General features: G+C 39.6%; 1 protein-coding gene across 4 annotated transcripts in view; it reads left to right on the plus strand.

Annotated features, from left to right (window-relative positions):
• LOC120447470 (cyclin-dependent kinase 14) overlaps positions 1 to 16,204 on the plus strand; it is a 98,987-nt gene that overhangs the window by 42,262 nt on the left and 40,521 nt on the right. For all 4 annotated transcript variants that reach the window (XM_039628858.2, XM_039628857.2, XM_039628859.2 and 1 more), the window contains one exon: positions 2,449 to 2,526. In XM_039628858.2, coding sequence (XP_039484792.1) covers positions 2,449 to 2,526 — 78 coding nt within the window. The remainder of the gene's footprint in view (positions 1 to 2,448; positions 2,527 to 16,204) is intronic.

Raw genomic sequence — 16,204 nt, forward strand, 5'->3', positions numbered from 1 at the left:
GCCAACTACCTTTTGCATTTTTGATTATTTATTTTGCCTGTTTTCTGTGGCTCCTCGTTATTTGTTCCCTAATTAGATGTCACAGACATTAACGAACATTGCCAGGAGTGACTGTTCAGTTCTCGTTGCCCTTGCTATTTTTGCTTGTGGCACGCCTGACTGGCCACGCCCCCAGTCGGTAGATAACATGGGCGGATGGGCGAATGGGCGTCGGAACCTCTAGGCTATTGAACCCACTCAATGCCACTCAACTCTACCTGTCTGCGTATATCGGCGCTATATCGCTCGCCTTTGATCTGAAACTTGGTTGCCCACAATTTGTAGTCATCGTCGTCTGGAGTTGACATTGATTTTGATTGCAAACTTTGATGTTTGCATATGCAACTCATTAATGCAGTGGCACTTTGGCATTGCAACTTTATCGCAAAGAGGAAACTTTTGCGCCACGCATTTAATTAAATAAGTTTTCTGTTAACAACGCCGTTTCTTCTTTTTTTTTTTAGGGGGCAGGGGGGCACTTGCAATATTGACAACAATTTATCAAAAACTATTAAGGCTGGCGCCATTTTATGCAAATCACTGTGCACAGTGAGTGTCATTTATATGCAATCGCCTGGATCGGTGTGTCTGGCTCTGTCAACCGGCATTAGCATCAGCATCAGCATCAGCAACACCATCATAATCATATTTCCAGCTCACTTATGTAGACAACACCAGAAACAACACAGCTATATAGTGCTCTTTGTTGGGGATACACAGAGAGAAAGATTTTAATAGTCGGAAATCGGACGATGAAAATAACAAGACAATATACCATTGAGTAAAAGCAGCCTGTATATTGTTTAGTTTAATCTAGTTTAGTTAATATAGTTTGTTTTCACACCTTCTCCTGATTAAATAGGTATGCCCTTAGTTTCTCCCTGTTGGCGAGTTCTTTGTTGTCAAATCACCTCCCCCTTTTTAAGCCCTCGGGTTATGTTTTTGAATAGCCATTTTAGAAGTCAACAACAGCTTACAGTTATGACTCCAATGGCCCCAGTAATTGAGTTGCAGTTTGGTGGAAAATGGGAGGAAGGTACTTGGGTACTTGGGGCCTTATGCAAAGCACTCCATGGCCATAAATTGCTTGGGCTTGAGTTGCTTCTTGCATTGTTTAAGCCAAATTGCTTTCGACAACAAGCCAAACTATACACAAGGGGTTCGAACGAGAAGTTATCTCAACACTCCAGCATACACTTTATCGCCTGATTTAGCTTAGCTCACATATGGGTAAATAAATAAAAAGAAACACATTTTATATATATGGACAGTGAGAGATACACATTTAAGTTATTTTCTGTATGCAATTGTCAAAGTCGCCTTTATTCTCGTACCAAACTGGTTTCCATGTAGTTGGTGGTACTTGGGCACTGTGGTCAGCCGGGTAAAGAGCGGATATTTATTGAATGTAGGGGCTTTGTGGAGGTCGTTTTGGAGTGGTCATCTCAATCAGTGTCAGTGCAGCGGCTTGAAAGTTGTGAAGAGTTTGACAAATGATTGTTCAAGTGGCAATTTCCTTATTGGGATGGTGGTAATACAGTAGAAGCCGACGTATAATCGAGAAGTCTAAATGTAAATGAAGAACGAGGAAATTTGAATATGTGTTAGTAGGTGTTAGATAACACAGCGATTTATATGTATTGCTTTGTGAGTAACCACACAATTTTATTACTCAACACAGATCAATATTTGTCAATTAGTTTACCTATTGCCACTTTGCAATATAATTGCTGACCCACTTGCTTTATTTAAACTAGCCACAACAAATTCGCACTTTTATGCGTTTTAATAATAGTGAAAAAATACAATTCGAAATCATTAATGCAATCAGCAAACCAGGAAAACCAGACACGCCTCCCATTGAAAACCACTTGAAAAAAGTCAACAAATACCAATTTTCATGCCTCACTGAACATTCAAATAAGCGCCTTTTGCGAAATGTTATTATTTGATCATTTCGACAAACAACAGAATTAAAAAGAAAACTTAATTATACTGCTGCGTTATGGAGGGGAACGAGAGATTCCCCCTCGAATACCAAAATAAACTCAGAAATGCATTTTCTATTTTCGGTGGAATATTTTTAGTTGGTGTAAAATTTGTTGATTATTCATTTGGGGAAATGCAGTCGCCACGATTTTCCATCTCTGGGGTCACCCTGTTTATTATGTGAGACCACGCTCGGCTGATTTATGTTCATTTTGTTTATAACAACGAAATCTGCGTTTTGTTTCCTCTGTTTGTTTGTTTTGAAGTTTTCCCAATGTATATATAGAAAACAGACAACTTGATTGGAGCCATCATTACGCAATCACCGAATGTCACTTAATAAATCTCTCACATTTCAGCGCAATTAAGTGATTTGTTTGCCTACATTATTTATGTATATTTTCTCCTATTTATTCACAGGCGTCACAATGCGCGAGAAAAAGGGAGGAGCCCTTCAAAAGCTCAAGAAGAGGCTTTCGCACAGCTTCGGCAGATTAAGTGAGTAGAAATTATAACTATGTACCCAGAATTCTAAGAGAAAACTAATTATTTTCGCCTTGATCATGTCTATGATCTCGGGAAAACTCAATGAGTTGAGTCACTCTGTGATTTGTGTTTTCATGTGGGCGCAGTTTCTTTCAAACAATAGTTAGTTATGGTAATGCAATCGTCCATAGATAAATTTATGTATATGTGCATTAATGCAATCCGAGTTGCGGCTTCAAAAAAACTTGTTTAAATCAAGCGGGCGTTGCTGAAAATGTCAAACGTAAAAGTATATGTATTGAAGCAAGAAAAGTTTATTTAATCACTCATCAAAGCTTCAGTAATATTTTATGTTCATTTTAAACCAAAATGTACATATCGTACAATAGTATAAAATTGAGTTAAAATGCATTTCCAGTTAAACCGTTGACTGTTCCTTGTTAATACCTGTAACTAAAACGTTCAAAAACCGATTCCGCTTCAATTTTTCGATTGAAAACATCAAGTTTTTTCTCAGCTGTTATGAATTCAAAACATTTCCTGCCCCAAAGAACACGACTTCAATCAACTTTGCCTCTAAAAAAAAAAGGGACCCATCATTCCGTCTCGAATTTTGCATTTATAAAAACAAAAACTGAACTTCTTTTATTGTGTCCTTCAGCTTTTTCTGACCGAAACCCACAAACAACTCTCAAATAAAAAGAAAATCCAAAAATGCCATTTTGGTTAAAAAACTTTTGATGCTGCGAGACGAGACCGCATGAAATACAAATACAAAAGGCAAAAATAAATGCAAAACGCAATCGCATTTTTCGACCGAAACTTATCGATTTCTCCGTTGGCATGGTGGGAAAAGCTTTTAATGGTCTAAAAACGCATTTTGATGGGTTGTCAGTTTAGTTTTTTTCGTTGGGGTAATTGAATGCACTCGTTGCCCGTCGAATGCAATTTGACAGACAAAAGAGCCCGAAATATGCCAAAAACTACTACTACTGCGGAAAGTGTAAACATATTTTGATGAATTACTTGATCGAATGTGTGCGGTATGTTGTGGTGTGGTGTTCCCCCCTCTAATCTTTGGATTTCATAAAATTCGCCATGCATTTTGATGGTTTATTTAGGCATGACATGGAAACCCGTATAGTTTGCACCACGTTGACTCAGTGGAGAACCCGTTTCGGTCGCTTGATTTTGCGGCATGCGGCTAATTGTCTTTCAACGCCCACGCAAACGGTTTTATTTTCGGTTTTTTTTGTTTAGCTTTTTTTCTGCCTTCATTTCTTGTTCCAGAAACTAGTTCGGCGAACAGCTGTTTTTCTTCCCATAATCGGAGCGATTTTGTATGCTTTGCCAGCTAGTCAGGGGCGTAGTCAAAGAAACGGCGGCGCCAAATGTAAAATATAGTTTGATTGCCACAGGTAAGCCCCTGAACATCTGACTAATGGTCTTGATTGGCTGGAAATGCAGCCATATTTGGCTTGAGTATTTAATTGACATTTTGTGTCGGGGCTTTTGTTTTGAAATACCGAATATATGGCCTTAATTGGGCTCATATGTTGGTAAATAAGTCGTTTCAGATTTCGTAGAAATCTAGATGTACAGAAAATAATTAAATGACCAGGAAGTAGTCATATTTAAACAACCACCTCTTTTAAATTCGTATTGAATGGTAATAATTAATTCACCAACTGATTTTCCTTCATCAATTCGGCTGAATGAATTCCTTGCTGAATTTTGTTCTCATTTTACAACATTTCAACTCATGTTCAGTGAGCAATTTTACTATTTCATTTCGATGAAGAATGAAATTTGCAGCGCATTTTCTCCACCACACCCAATATGTCAGAGTTTTCTCCTCGAAGTTGCAGCAGCACCCCCGTCAACAATTGGGCAATTCTTCAAGCGGAAACAATTTCAAATGCATCTTGAGCTTGCATTGAAACAATTTCTCACGATTTTGCCATTTGGGAGCTTCTGTTTCGCCTCGGCTCATAAATGTTGCATTAACCAACAAAAAAGAAAGAAGTAAAACATCTAGTAGCGTTTGGCTTTATTTCAGCAGAAGTTTAAATGTTTTCTTTGCATTATTGAATAGTTGTGTGCAGCAGCTGGTTGATGCAACTAAAAAAGGGGGAACAAATAAAACCAAGGAATGTCACTCGAGTTGCAAGTTGTCTGCCAAGGCCATTACAACAAACCCACTAACTGTAGTTGCTAGTTGTTGGACTTGTCTTGGCTGTTTGTCAGCGAGCTGATACTTGCAGCTTAACTATCGTTAATTGCCCCACGAGCTGCCGCTTGTGTTGCCTCGTTTTAATTATACCCAGCTCTGTGTGTCTGTAACTCACAGTTGCTGCTTCTCCTTCTAAACTGCTTCATTCGCCGCCCATAAAAGTTATGAAGTTATAAGACGTTGCACAAGAAATTAAGTACCTACACGCTAAACAATAAAAGCAGAGTTCCGTTGAATTGCAGTCAAGTTATATTGCCCTTAATAAAATAGAGGAAAATAAAATCAATGGTATCTTCCTGTTTGTTTAAGAACCGAAACTAAACTATTAGAACTAAACTATTTAGGAACTAAGAAGAAGTGTGTTTAAAATCGTTTTATGGTACAACACTTGAACTTTTTTCCAGTGCAGCTTAAAGTTACAGCGTTTCCTCTTCATAGATCACAATTGCACAGAGCGGAATCACATACATATATCTTTTATGTATGTTTACTTGCAACGATGGAGATTTCTTTGTGATCTCTTCTGCTTTTTGAGCTGGAAATGATTCATTGGATTCATCATTCTTGAGTTCGTGCTCTTTGATAATTTCTGTAGAGCGGTTTTACGATTAAAAAAAACATGTTCGCAGTTGTGTTTTCTTAGGGATTATCTTACAGGGATTCATTTTAAAAAATTCACAAGAAATTTGAGTCATATTCTTTCAGAATAAAAAAGTACGACAAGCACTTAAATCTGGCCACCTCGAGATATAGATAAAACTACAAACACCTCTCAGCTGAAGTGAGAAATCCTCAACTTATTTAACCAACAATTGTGACACTTATCCCTCCTACCACTTCTGTTCTGTCCCTAAGAAATAGAGGATAACTTTACTCGACTGAAGAGAGATTCTTGAGATAACTCGAGGCTCCTTTGCTCCTTTTTGGTGTAAATATTTTATGGCGTCGAATGTCCGACTTTGACACTTGGTTGTCGGCTATGGCTGCTATATCGTCGCCATTGCATCAACATCATCATCACCGTCGACGTCGACTCTATTTCTTTGTGCCAGTGATACAGTTCTGTACACTGTTTCACCTCGCTCTTTACCATGTTTTTCTCGTTTTTGCAGGCTTGTCATAATCCTTTCTGATAGCATTTTATGTCACAAGCCATGGCCAAACACACTCGACGTTGTCTATGCCTTTAACCCTTGACTGGTGTCCGTCTATCTGGCTGCCAGTCGCAGCCACTTGATAACTTTACACTTGAGCTCACTGTCGCTGCTATTTTCAGACCTACTCAATGGTAAAATGAAAAAGAAAAAAAAAACACTGGAAAAACAGAGAAAAATGTATATAAAAAAATCAGCAGCCGAAGACGAAGCGCGATAAGCAGCTAATGGTCGCCGACTGTTGATGCTTCCTCCTCCACCGTCTCGCTTTTATCTCCCGGAGCTCCACACCCACCCTCTATATGGTATCTCCCCCACTCACTTCCCAGGTCTTTTCAATGCCCTCCGAACAACTAAACTGGACTCTGCCCGCATATGAGCTGCTGATACAGTGATAACTGCTCTGAGTGGATCTGTAGTTCACTTTGCGAATGATTCATGGCGTGGGTAGACTTACTCTAAAGAAATGCGGGTCCTAAGCTTTAAATTGATTTGAATGCGGATTTTCATGTGATTAAAAATCTATTTAAATCTAATTTACAGCTTACTATCCTTATACACTTCAGTTGTATCTTTCTATAAATAAGTTCGAAGTCTTTCTCAAACTTGACTGAATGATACTGCGAGTACTGGTAAGTTTCTTTAACTCCAGTGATCACTGTACCATCGCAGTCCATTCAAGTGCCACCGAGCAGATTCCGCTATCAGAACACGCATCGTTTCTCGCTTTTCGTCTCGCTTTACCATCGCCTTTCAGCATTGTATTTACGCTCTGATTTGTGAAGAGCAAGAAACGCTACAGATGCCATCGGCCCCGCCCACTGGCCACCGCACACATCCCGAGAACTTTCCTCCCCAACTTATCTGAAGATTTGAAGTACGTACATATATGTGGACAAATCCGCTTTGGTGGCCCGTTTAATATGTCATGTCATTGATATGAAAACCCTCTTTCATTTGGTTTCAGTTTTATTTTCCGGCATGTGTGTGCTGATCTCCGCGATGGCCACACGTCGTATGAGTAATCACGCACATGACCTTTCGCTCGCTTAAGCACATTTAATGCATTTCCCCGTACCGCCACCGTCACCCCCACCCCCCACTAAATGTTGCACTATTAAATAAGTTATATGAGAAACTCACACTCATACATGTTGCCAGCGCAAAATCCATAAACCGGAAGATTTTTTTACGCCCTCAGCGCGTTGAAAAGAAATTTATGCGGGTATTTTCTGTGTTTTATTACACGAATTTCTGAATTTCTGAGTAATTTAGTGAGGCCTCTCCCGTTGGAGGGTTTTCCTCGATTTTTCCGTGCTTATGTTTGTGACATAGATGAGTGGCACTGGGCACTGAACTGCATTTGGGGTTAATGGTTCAACATTGCGAAGGGGTTAAAGGTTTCGAGAAAAATAAATTAATATATATATATTAGGTTTGGTTTTTGTACACATTTTTATAAAATATTTAAATATAGTTACTTAAATTCTTGACAAAACATTAAGTAGCTAAAAAATGCATGATATTTGTATAAATAAATACAGATTCTACCTACTGATTACCCGACAACTAGAAGCACTTAAAATGCACCTGACAGTCCCTGAGTTGCATTACATCATTCGGCTTGTTCTACTTCTGTCAATTATGTGTGTTTATCTTTTTTCACCGATTCCCAAACACATTTTCCAATTTCAAACAGCTTAACCCCTTGGGACACCGTGCTCGGGATTATTCTGCATTTTTGCCCACTATCATTGACTGTCCATAAACATTTTTTCCCCCCAGGTTCCATTTTATTATTTTACTCTCTGCCGGTGACAGGCGTTTCGTACATGTTCGATAATTTGTTTTTAAACGGCTCATTGTTGCTGGTGTTGCTGATGTTGCTGCTGTTTCGACTCTTGTCGAATGGGCCCATTACAGGTACATGTGTTGTCTGGAGTTGAAGAAAAAACCAAATCTTTTTTTATATGCCAGGCCAAGCGTCAACGTTGCCTGGAAAACGTGCCCTGAATGCGAGCAGGTTTTTTTTCGCTTTATTTTCTTTGGGAGGCTCACCGCCCATAATAAAAGTATTTTAAGTGAAATTCACAACCTTCCGACGTAAATCGTAAAAATTCTGTTTTCAACGAGGCTTTTACTATTTTCGTTGTTTGGTTTCTTTGGCGGTTGTGTACTGGTTGGCTGTTTTGCTGTTTGGCAACGCGGGTAGAATTCAATTAGGCTGAAATAGTTTGGAAGTCAATTTGCAATTAGAGAGAGAAAAAGTGTTTATTATTATGTTTAAAGAAATATTTGGCATGCTATATAAACTGAAAAAGAGCCTCTTCTCGCGCTAATATCTAGCTAAGCTATTATTTGAACATTTATTTTGAAAAATTTTGTTGCATGCTATAGAACTTATTTATCAGTGTAACTGGGAAGCTTGCCGCCAACTCGTCTGGTTCTCATTTTTGTTCCTGCACAACTTTATTTTTGGCTTCTTCAGCTCGTTCTTCACTCGTTCAATGACTCTAATTCTGTAGTGAATGTCAAGGGATCCTCCTCCTTCTTCGCCGCCGCGCTCTTTTGCCATTTCTTAATGCAGTTTTCAATTTGCCATTTCTGCTGATGCTGCGTTCGTGCCTTTGTTTATTGTTTATCTATGCCGCTGCATTTTTTTTCCCCCGTTGTATTGTTTATTTTTGGTGGCTTACGCTGACGTCAAACAACGTTCACGACATTTGCGATCGGAAGACGACTCTAACACGTCTTCCACTATGGGTTTCCCTTTCCGATTATTATGTTTTTTGCATGCAAAGTGCAATGCCAACAGCAGCAGAAAAAGCAGAAGCCATAGCTTCAGCGATAAACACAGCCAGACTAGACACCGCATAAACAAGGCAAATACCAAAAAATTGGTAGGGGTTGGCCACAAAAGGCTTTTTGCATTTTAATAGAAATGTTCTGGCGTCTTGCACGCCAACCAAGACTCAAGCTCAACTGACGGTCCCTTATTGTGGGTGTGGTTAAGAGTTTATAGGGCGTACACTACTTGGCTTATGGGTACACTAAATTTGAAATGAAACAAAAGGAAGTTATTGGAAACTATGCAATGTATTTTCAATTTAATATAAACATTAATAGAAAAGAGCAAGGAACGGCTTTCAATCTTTAATTTCACAACGTGGCTTGTGGAGAACCGCCTCTCTCCGTGCTTCTCACATCGTTTAGCTTACCTGTCAGCCACATTATATAAACCTCTTTGCAAAATTATTCCCACTTTAATCAGAGATCATTGAATTCACTGCTCGGTTGGCAGAGAGCATTGTGCAAATTTCTATGTTATGCTACAAAGCACCACCGCTTACCCCTTGCATGTGCTCATCATCGATTGTTGTCTGACTTTTAGCCATTTGCGGTGGCGCGGGCCTTAACCCATGCTCTCCGCTGTTTGGTGGCGCGTGACTTTGAAAATCTGCTCTCACATATAGATTTTCATTCCGTGGCATATCTCACAGACTTATGCTTGTCAATGCAATGCAGACTCGGTGCAGACCGACAAAATAACAAAATATTATGCTACGTGATTTGGTCGGCGTTTGGCTCGATTCCCGATTTCTGATTCCTGATTTCTGATTGCATTTCTGCAATTGTGAAATATTTCTGCCGCATTGATTGCGTGGGCGAATAAAGCTGGATATGGAAATGTGAAGTTTGGGGGGACCGAGAGACCAGGACCGGGACTGAGAGTTCTCCAAATTGGTTGCCATTTGGTTGGTGCTCCGTGAAATCCACTTGAGCGCTGCCTGCTTGAGTTGGGGACGTCGACGCCCACTTGCTGCCACAAAAAGCGTAAACATTTAATTTCCATGTGCCACGGGGAGCGAAACAAATGCAAAATAAACCAAGTGTTAAATATTTGACATGGGGCACATGACAACACGAGGCGAGATTGCAGAGGAGTGGCCGCCACTCACGTCTAGAATTTCTTCTTCAGCCTAAGGCTGGCAACTTTGCTGCATTTCCTGACAGCTCCGACTGTCGGCATTTACCCCACAAATCTAGCCAAAAAGCCCACCCAGCTGTACACTGGTCTGGAAATGAGGAAAACTAATTTACTTCAACTCAGTACTTAATACTAAAAACGTTTTTAGGTCGTATAAATAATCAACATGCTTCTCAAAAAATTGAGCTAGTAGAAAGCACTAATTCATTTTCATTATAGATAAAATAAGTCTGTGAAATTCAATTAATTTATGTACATGTAGCAAGGCTTTTAGCCTACCATTTAAGAAGTCAAACCATTTTGGTTCAATTTTGCATATCCCTGAAAGCACTGTGCTCTTTTGGCCGTGTCATGTGCTTCGCTAATGACTTTTGCTTGCTGGGCAGGTCGCCACCTCGTCATCAAGGGGCTTTCCCGGTCTTCAGGAAAATGTCAGTGTCGGCGTCCTCGCACTTCATTATTTTGAGTTTCCCAGCGCACTCACTCTGCCATAATTTCTCCTTTCTTTTCACTTAAACTGGTTCAAGGTGTTGACTCTGTGCATGTGTGTGCTCACAACAAATGTGGCACCTGCATCGAGGTAATGGCTTCCTTGTACTCTTCCTTCCATCAAACCTTCAAAACCTTCCCCTTTTCGTTTATTGTCTGTCATGTGGCCGTAAAATGATTTCCTTCTTAGCCAGAGTTTTTCAGCGAGCTCTCGCCTTGGAAATTCTTTTCCATATCTTTGCTCTTGACACTCTTGACTCGGCTGCACAGTTTCGCAGGCACAGTTTTAATTACAGTTTTGCTGAAACTGATCCAAAACGGCAGTAGACATTCCTCTAGACATCCGTATTCTGTTCATTGTGCCAGTTTGTTGTTTGGTCTGCCGCTTAGCCCCGCCCACAATTTACAGCTTTTGGCTATTGTCTCGCTTGTTAGGGTCTGGCCGGCATTTTCTTTTATTTCCCTTTTTTATATATATATACATATATATGTATATATTTGTTCCTTTTTCACATATTATTGTGTGTTTCCTCTGGTGGAAATGTTTGCTTGGCTGGCTGCCTGGCTCAAGAAGAGCAAAACATACACTTGGAGTGGGAAAAGCTGCTCAAAAAGCCGTGAGTGGGGGGTAATAATAAACCACGAAAGGCGCATACCAAGCGTCTACAATTACCGTTGTACATATAAATCTTGAGTGGGGGGGGGAAAACAGAAACAGAACAGGAAAGGCCGAGTAACATATTCCAGTAAATTGTTAGAGGAACGTGGAACCCGGGCAAATTGAAAATTATTTTCCATTATATTTTACATTTACTCTGACCATGGGTCAGTTGTTTTCTAACCAGAAACTGTTTGATGCTTTCGCAGGAAAGTTGCAAACACTGCTAATTCAAATTTACTACCCAGTTGTGCAGAAAAAGCAAAAAAAAAGCCCATTCTCTGCGCCTCCCAATAACTTAAGGTAATTTACTACGCATTCTTGTAGCAGCTCATTTCCCTGAAGTTCTTAAAAAACTAATCTGAACTAAATACATTTGTGTGAGCGAGGCCAAAGTGTTTTTCAATTAGTAAACCTGAGCCCAACGATGACTCAACTTTCCTTTAAGGAAACTACTTCAATTAGCAACATGCCTGAGTGTTCTGGGAAAAAGTTATCGTTTCCATTAGCAGGAACTCCATGTGTTTATTTACAGGTAAATAAACAAATGATTGCATGCAAATGCAGTGCACTGCGTTACTGACCAAAAGACTCATTCAGGCCTTGCAGTTAAATCCCCCAGCAATCGCTGAGAATATATATATACAAATTTGTCTTCGCCCTGAGATTTCTGTGTCGTCTGCATATCGATGAAGTTGAGCGGAGAAGTCATCACGTCGATGCTGATGACAAACCAGATGGCGGTGGCAAATATTGACAATGGCAAGAACGAACTCTCTTTTGAGGTTAACCAACCCGACCGCCAAGCACTTGACTGACTTTTGTTGCAAATTATTATTTGTATTTTTATTATTATTATTATTGCTGTTGACTCTCCTCCATCTCCATCTGCGGTTCCATTCCACGGCTGCCGCTCAATTTGCATTTGGCCAGGTGGAGAAGCGGTGGCACAGGACTTGCATTTCAATGACAATATTTCCTTTCGCCATCTTCCGATTGCCTCCAGTCAGTCCAATGGTCTCCGGTCGCCAGAGATGGCCAGCGATATGGGAATTACACTTTCAATTTAATTTGTTATAGGTAAGGAAGTATGAAATAGGTTTATCATGGTACAATATGATGTGATTATATCTTTTAATGTGACTTTAATGGCAGCCTAGCGCTTGAGAAATTATTGTATTTAAAACGCTTAGATTAACCATGACTAAATGGTTTAGCATAAATGAATGGTTGTGTAGTACTAGTAATATAAAAAGGACGCATCGCTAACTACTTGAAAACTAACTCCAAAACAATTTGATATCTTTCGCAAACTCTTTTCCCAACTCGCTCATCTCTGGCTGGCAATTTGCCTTTGGTTAGTTGCTTGGCTGGCGTTTCATTTTGATTTGATTACATTAGTTGCAAGAGTCCCAAGCTCCGCTTTCCACCTCAGGGATATCCATTTTAAAGTTCATTTACCCACCTCATCTCGTCCTGCCTTTTGGCCTCCGGTCGAATGGCTACACTTCCGTCTTAGTTAGCCAAGTGCGGGGATTTCTAGTTCGTTTGTCATTCAGACTCCTCTGGCATCTCGTTTTTCCCATCCATTCGCAGTTTGAAAAAGTTGATTTGCTTCTTGGACAAGTTTCCTCATTTCTAGTACAAATTTTTTTTTTTGTGTGCTGCACTTGTTTTGGCTTTTACAGGAAATTTGCAAGTCATAAACAAGTTTTTGCTTTTTATTTTACTTGTGTGCGCTCCTTTTGGTTTACTTCCCTTTTTGGGCATATTTTTTAAGGTTTTTGTCTTAGGGCGCCGCATGGAAGTCGTAAATTTGGGAATTACTTGAGAAAAAGTTCTACACACTTTTTGGCTTATTAAAAACTAAAGTTCGTTGCGGAAATAGTTGCTTGCCAAATGATAAATAATTCTAGAACTTCGGCTTCTCACTCATTTTGAGGCATCAAAACTTTGTAATTGAAATCCTAAGGAAAGACATCATACGTTAAATATTTTATTGACTACCTTTTTTTATAATCTAAGCCGTGATTTACACAGATTGCCAAACTTTCCAAACCTTACCGGCTTTTTTTTTTCATTTTTCCCGTGCTTAGGTGTTTTTGTGTGTGCCGTAACTCATTTGACTGAAAGCTTTTCGGTGTTTCGCCAGTTATTCTCGAATGTCCTTGAGTGTTGCCACAAAAAAGCGTAAAACAAAAGAACCAGACAAGCCAAAGCGAAAAGTTGTTATAGCCATCAATCAAAGTTGGTCAAAAAAAAAAAATAGGGAGGTGAGAAGTTCTAGTGGGCCAACATCTTGTTTCCTTCGGCTGCAGAAGAGGCGGCATATCGTTCAATGTCAGCAGGACAGGTGTTGTCAGTGGGTTAAATTGAAGGTGTGCAAAGTTGGGACGCAAACATTTGTTGTGGCTGAAATTAGCATATGAGTCATACTCTGGATGGCCAGGCCATTAAGAATAAACAGTAAAAAACTAGCAAGTATCACTTTAAAATTATTAAAGAGTGCACTTAGTTATTATTATTTGCCAGTAAAGTATTTGCAGGTAAAAAAAATATAAACATTATATACAGAACTATTAATAGTTATTAATTCTAGATTTTAATTACATTTAAAATGTTGAATTGCAGTTGACAACGAGTTACTTCCAAAGAACTGATGACAAGTTTCTACCATAACTTTTTATTTACATTAAATATATTTAGCTACATGACAGCGGCTTGTTTTTCCAGGTGTGTAAAGACGATTTGAGGGCTTGTTTTGCTGGCAATTAGCGGAGAAGTGCCGGAGCAAGCGAGTCCTGGCAATCGTCCTTTCCTGGCCACTCGTAAATTGTCATTCGCAAACATTGCACATACGCTCAGTTGAACTTTACAGTTGGATCTGTTCAGCTTCTGTTCTTTTCTGGCGTGCTGATTTTCAGTTTTCCCTAGGTTTTTGTGCGTTTTTTTTTTTTTTTTTTGTGCAGCCCATTTTTGAGTTGACAATTTGAATAAAAGCCTGGATGGGTGTGCAGTGAGCATGTGCTCTTTGCTACCAACTCTACAACTATGGCGATTTGTATTTCTGTCTGCCTTCACTGATGCATTGTCAGTACACAATATTTATAGCACTTTGACTAGCTCTAATGGATTGCAGATGGGGCTTTAACTTCTTAAGTCTGGACTGATTAAACTGGTTTAGCTTTACTAGCTTAACATTTTTTAAAAAAGCTGATATTTTGTTGGGCTTTAAGAATTTACTAACTCTTTAAGAAAGATTTTCGAGTAAATTTTGTGATTTTGGCTAGTTTCTATCACGTAATTCACAAACTAAATACAGTTTCCCCACTTGACATGTTGGCTTGCCTTAAGCCTTTCCATTAGAGCACTGCATCTTGTGCATTTTCATAATTTTCTTTTCGTTTGCTTTTCATCTTTTCATTGCGTTCGTTGCAATGCAAGCACACACACACATTTCTGAGCTCGTTATGCACAAGAAAAATACGAAGGAGGAAAACTTGATTTGTCAACTTCTTCGCCCAACAATGCCTGCTCTTTTTTGCAGTCCGTGTGTTTTGTATCTTAAGCCAAACAATGTCAACATTTCTGCCTGACATTTTGCCAACGAATTTTCCTTACAATTTTCGCCCACGAATTTTCTTTATCATTTTGTTCATTTGTGTGACATAACTGAAATGTTTTCGTTGTCATATGATAATAGTTTCGTTGCCTTGAAGTTATTTCAATGAGCGTGGGAATTTCGATTTGTTGTGGCATGTGCGTTGTGTGTGTCCTGGAAACCTGTAATTGAATTGCTGGAAATTATCGATTGTCTGGGTAGTGTCGTAAAGCCCTTACATCTGCCCTTTGCCCTTTGCCCTTTACACTTTGCATTTTAAAGCAAATCACTGGGAGAATCTTGTCTAACCCGCATGTAACTGTCAACTTTGCCTTTGGCCTTCAAGGTGCCTCTTCACCCAAAAGTCGCCCCCTACTTTTCTCACCCACCCTTTTGTCTCCCGCAGAGGAAAACTTTTGTCAAACGACTTTCGCATGCATTTTTAATGCAAAGGCCAGCTAGAAACGGAAAAAAGTTGAGGCAAACAAGTTTAAACTAACTGCCTGGGTTGGTTTTCTGTTGTTGGGTGGCAGGTAAGTGGGCGTAAAGAGGGTGTTAAGTGGGTGATGGGGTGGCTTCATATTCGCTGACGCAATGCGACAGCAGGAAAATGTACGAAAAAAAAAATGGGCTACACATGCCCAACCAAAGCGAACCCTTCTCTTTTTCGTTGACCAGCGGCAAAAAAAGAGCTGTAAGCCGGGAAATTGAATTACTTTGCTCGTGCACACGCCCACTTTCCACACTTCCCACCGTTCTTTTTTGTCCCCCATTCAAACTCACATGCACAAAATAATCGCTTCCGCTTGACTTTACCCCAATTATGTCAAATCAAATTGTTCACTCTCAGGCCACCGGAAAATTCAATGCAAAGAATAAAGGCTTAACCCTTCAATGACCCCACAAAATGTGACCGAAAATCAAGAAGATTTCCAATCAAAATAATTCCCAGCGGGCAGAAATCAATAGGGGTGGTTTATAACTAATTGGTAGAGCGCAAAAGTATTTAAGAATCTAAAATTTGTTAGTTAAATTATTAAGTAAAATCTAGCTTAATATCTAGGCGATTTAAAGTATATTTTCCTTTTGTTATTTTGTAAACTTTACATTTTCATAGCCACTCTATACTCAACTCATCTTTCTCAGTGCACTTCGTTGCCTTAAATTCATAGAATAATTGAAACATTAACTTTTGCAAAACGGCAGCCCATTTTTTGTCGGAGATTTAAATTCATTTGAGCAGGGCCAGGAGTTGGAGCTGAGTTCTTAAAGCGGAGTTCCGAGGAAGTGGCCTCGGGGACCCGGACATGAGCAACTGCAAAGAGCTGGGGCGACAACATCCGCATCGTCATCATCAGCGGCCTCAAAGGAAGCACTCAATTTATGCAAATCGCATGTAAATCTGTTTGAAAGCCCGCGTTTGCTGAAAGGGCAGGAGAAATGCAAGCCAAATTGTTTGCCATGAGACGATGCCACTGAAGGATGTTTAATACACAAACTTGAAAAGTGTGAATATCGTGCGTTAAATGCGAATTTACAGTTTGAAGGCGACTGCCGAGAATTGCCA

The sequence above is a fragment of the Drosophila santomea genome, chromosome 3L, assembly GCF_016746245.2.
Source record: "Drosophila santomea strain STO CAGO 1482 chromosome 3L, Prin_Dsan_1.1, whole genome shotgun sequence".
In the NCBI taxonomy this organism is placed as follows: domain Eukaryota; kingdom Metazoa; phylum Arthropoda; class Insecta; order Diptera; family Drosophilidae; genus Drosophila; species Drosophila santomea.